Source organism: Triticum aestivum, chromosome 1B (genome assembly GCF_018294505.1).
Source record: "Triticum aestivum cultivar Chinese Spring chromosome 1B, IWGSC CS RefSeq v2.1, whole genome shotgun sequence".
Taxonomy (NCBI): domain Eukaryota; kingdom Viridiplantae; phylum Streptophyta; class Magnoliopsida; order Poales; family Poaceae; genus Triticum; species Triticum aestivum.
In genome coordinates, this window is record NC_057795.1 from 499,357,530 (window position 1) to 499,361,979 (window position 4,450).

General features: G+C 49.8%; 1 protein-coding gene across 1 annotated transcript; it reads right to left on the reverse strand.

Annotated features, from left to right (window-relative positions):
* Positions 1-1,918: 1,918 nt before the first annotated feature.
* On the reverse strand, positions 1,919-4,138 carry LOC123093276 (pentatricopeptide repeat-containing protein At2g20540-like). Its single transcript, XM_044515198.1, has one exon. It carries the CDS (start codon positions 3,796-3,798, stop codon positions 2,143-2,145), a length of 1,656 nt encoding a protein of 551 aa, XP_044371133.1. The 5' UTR covers positions 3,799-4,138; the 3' UTR covers positions 1,919-2,142.
* Positions 4,139-4,450: the final 312 nt, after the last annotated feature.

The window sequence follows — 4,450 nt, forward strand, 5'->3', positions numbered from 1 at the left end:
TCAAGCAATCAACCTACACATGCAATTCTAGAGTATAGCAGTGGAAAGTAACATAATTGCATATGAAGGTAAAGGGGAGGAGTTTCAGGAGGCAAACACAATTTGTAGACACGGAGATTTTTGAGCCGTGGTTCTGATAGATGGTGCTATTGTACATCCACGTTGATGGAGACTTCAACCCACGAAGGGTAAAGGTTGCGCGAGTCCACGGAGGGTTCCACCCACAAAGGGGCAACGAAGAAGCAACCTTGTCTATCCCACCATGGCCGTAGCCCACGAAGGACTTGCCTCACTAGGGGTGGATCTTCACGAAGTAGGCGATCTCCTTGCCCGTACAAACTCCTTGGTTCAACTCCACAATCTTGTCGGAGGCTCCCAAGTGACACCTAGCCAATCTAGGAGACACCACTCTCCAAGAAGTAACAAATGCTGTGTTGATGATGAACTCCTTTCTCTTGTGCTTCAAATGATAGTCTCCCCGACACTCAACTCTCTCTCACAGGATTTGGATTTGGTGGAAAGAAGGTTTGAGTGGAAAGCAACTTGGGGAAGGCTAGAGATCAAGATTCATATGGTAGGATTGGAATATCTTGACCTCAACACAAGTGTAGGTGGTTCTCTCTCAGCAAATGTAAGTTGGAAGTGTAGGCATATTTTGATGGCTCTCTCCACGAATGAAGAGGAGGTGGAAGGGTATATATAGCCTCCACACGAAACCGAACCATTACACACAACTTACCAATCTCGGTGGGACCGAATTGAGAAACTCGATCTGACCGATTCAGTAAACCTAGTGACCGTTAGGATTTTCGGTGGGACCGACATGCAACTCGGTAGGACCGATATGGTTAGGGTTAGGGCATAACGTAATCTCGGTGAGACCGATTACACAAACTCGGTGAGACCGATTTTGATAATAAGCTAACCAGAGAGTTGGTCAAGTAAACTCGGTGGGACCGATTCGCTCATCTCGGTGGGACCGAAATGTTACGAAAGGAAAACAGTGGGTTTACATTGCAATCTCGATGGGACCGATCACTCATCTCGGTTGGACCGAAACATTACGAAGGGAAACAAAGAGATTACAATCCCATCTCGGTGAGACCGAGATCCCTATCGGTGAGACCGATTTGCCTAGGGTTTGTAGCAGTGGCTATGACATCTGAACTCGGTGGCGCTGGATAGAAAGAATCGGTGGGCCGAGTTTGACTTTTGGTTTAGGTCATATGTGGATGTGAGAAAGTAGTTGAGGGCTTTTGAGCATATCACTAAGCACTTTGAGCAAGAACCTCATTAAGCAACACCTCATCCCTCCTTGATAGTATTGGCTTTTCCTATAGACTCAATGTGATCTTGGATCACTAAAATATAAAGTGTAGAGTCTTGTGCTTTGAGCTTGAGCCAATCCTTTTCTCCTTAGCATTTTGAGGGGTTCACTTTTCTCATTCATGCCATGCCAATCATTGAGTTTTCCTGAAATATTTATCTTGGAATAGTATTAGCTGAATGAGCTATATGTTGTTAGGAATTATCAAAACCACCTAGGAATAGTTGCACTTTCAATAAACGGATGAAATATCGTTCGTTTTACGTAAATTATGTTCGAACTTGAGTGAATTCCGTAGTGTTTTCGTATGAAAGTCATCCGGTTTGTTTAAAATCGGTTTGAAATGTATGCGGACGCGGCTGGATGACCGACTTCCGTATCACCGTCAGTGAACAAATACAGTGTCCATTCTCAAGGTCAACGATTGGAGATGCCCATGTTTTGTACCGTTCTCATGACTCATGAGTGCCTAGGAGATGCACAAAATGGGCCACAATCTATTTGGACTACAAGCTTTGGGCTGCCTTTTCTAAAGGGCCGCCATTACCCGCGTTCCGAAATTTCTGAGTCGTCGTTTATCCGAAATGGGATCACTCAAAAAAAGTTTCTCTCAAATGGAAATCCTTCCAGAATTCTAACATCTTCTTTTGAAGAACGTCTGAAAACTGAAAAAAAGCATTTGAAAAATAAGGAATACTGAAAATAACGCGGTTCAGAGAATTTCTTACGAAAGAAGCAACGAATCGCAGTTACCAGACTGCTCGTCCGAACTAACCTGTTTCCTTTCGCTAATCACAATAACGCATGTGCAATGGTCAGCACCGATCAATTGTGGACATATTAACATCAACAAAACAACCTGGATCGATGAAATCTACACCCTCCTCTGCAAGCTGCGAGGCCAGGATGTCCAGAACGCCAACAAGGCCTCCAAATTCAGGTTTCAGGTCTTCTCCAGCGACGAACTCCTGCACCACGTTGTCCACCTCGATCAGGCTGCACCCCGGGGTCTTCTTCATGCTCCTGCTCCTTATCGTCTTCCTCGTGCTTGCAACCTCGCTCCACTGCCTCGCCGCGGCGTACACGTTGGCTAGCATGACGAGGTTGCCAACGTCGTCTGGTTCCAGTGCGACAAGCCGCTCGGCAGCAACCACGGCCGTGTCGACATCTCCGTGGCTTCGGCATGCGCTGAGCATTGAGCCCCATATCTTCGCATCGGCAGGAACTGGCATGTCTACTATGAGATTCAGAGCACGCACGATTTGTCCTGACCGGCCGAGGAGGTCGACGACGCAGCCATAGTGCTCGACGCCAGGTTCGATGCCATAAACTTCCTTCATGCGGTCGAAGTAGTTCAGCCCTTCGTCCAGGAGCCCGGCGTGGGAGCAGGCTGACAGGAGCCCGACGAATGTGATGCCGTTGGGCCTCACCTTCCCCTCCCTCTCCATATCCACGAACAACAGGACCGCCTCCTTTGCTCTCCCATGCGCCGCAAGGCCGTTGATCATCGTGCTCCATGAGATGACATCCTTCTCCTCCATACCGTCGAACAGCTGGAGTGCTTGGTCGATGCATCCGCACCTTGCGTACATCTCCATCAGTGCATTGCATACGTATGTCTCGCGCAGCATTCTGTGCCTGTTACAGTAGGCGTATATCCACCTGCCTAGCTCCAGGGCTCCCAGTTGGGCACACGCCGGCAACACCGCGACGATGCTTACGTCGTCCGGTTCAAAGCCTTCCATTTGCATTGACTGGAACGCCTCGACGGCGCCAGAGAAGTCCCCCGCTGTCGTGTACCCGGACACCAGTGCAGTCCAGGAAACGATCGTCTTCTCCGGCATGGAGTTGAATAGTGCCCTCGCTTTCCTCATCTGACCCAGCCTCGCATGCGCCGATATAACAGTGTTCCAAGTGACCGCATCCCTCTCCTGCATTCCGTCGAACACCTTGCGGGCGAGCGACAGATCGCCGGCGCGCGTGTACATCTCGATCATGGAGTTCTGCACGACGGCGTTGCACTCGCACCCGGACCTCACCACGTGAGCGTGCACCTGCTTGCCCAGTCCGAGCGCCGCCAGGCCGCCGCAAGCCTTGAGCAGGAACGGGTACGTGAACCGGTCGCCGGCGGCACAAGCAGTCGACGGAAATGGGCGGCACCTCAGCATGCGAATGTACACCGCGACCGCCTCGCGGTGCAGGTGGTTCTGGGCGTAGGCCTTGATCATGGCGTTGTGCAGGTGTAGGTTGGGCTCGCGCACCTGGTCGAACACCCGCGCGGCGTGTGCGGTGCGGCCGTGGGCGTTGCAGAGCTGGATGATCTGGGTGGCGATGTAGCTGCTCTGCGAGAGGGACAGCTGCACGACGTGGGCGTGGACGCGGAGGAGGTCGCGGAAGGTGGCGCAGGCCCGGAGCCTCGCCATGACCGCGTCCTCCACCTGCCGAGCCGCAGTGGACGGCGCGGCGGCCATGTCGACAGGGTGTTCGACGAATTGGCGGCAGAGGGCTGCGTTGGTGACTGGTGAGCAACCGACGCCTATTCGCTCTCTTTTGTTTCAAGCGGGAGGACGCAGATTTGATTTGTTTTTGCCTTTTTGGCATCACCCAGGGATGGAGGATTTAGCTCAAAGGAAAGAAAGTTTGGCGGATCTCCTCTAGTAAGCTTGGTCGTAGTCCGTCGTAGGATAACATAGTTTTTACTTTGGACAAAACCACATAAGCTGCGGATCTCCTCTAAGCTGTGTCTAGCAGCCATGTTTGACTATTCTAGGATAATCAACTTCTACCACATAATCTAGGAGTAAAGATTTGGGCCTCCAGGTACGCTTATGCATGCTGATACCGACATTTGTATCCTGTCCACGGTATGGATTTATATGTAAGAAGTGATTAGATAAGGCAGAAATCGGAAAATATATCATAAGATCAAGAGAAAAACATTTTTTTGAACCTTGAACGATTGTGCTTAGTCTGAAGTGGATTGTAAGCTATGAAACCTTCTAAATTAAATAATTATTCAAAACCGTTTTAAGTTGATCCTACACGGCTACACTAGTTCTAAAAAAAGTACCTTTGTATTCAGACATTTCAAAAAGCATGATAAAGTTCGTGGTTGAATATGTC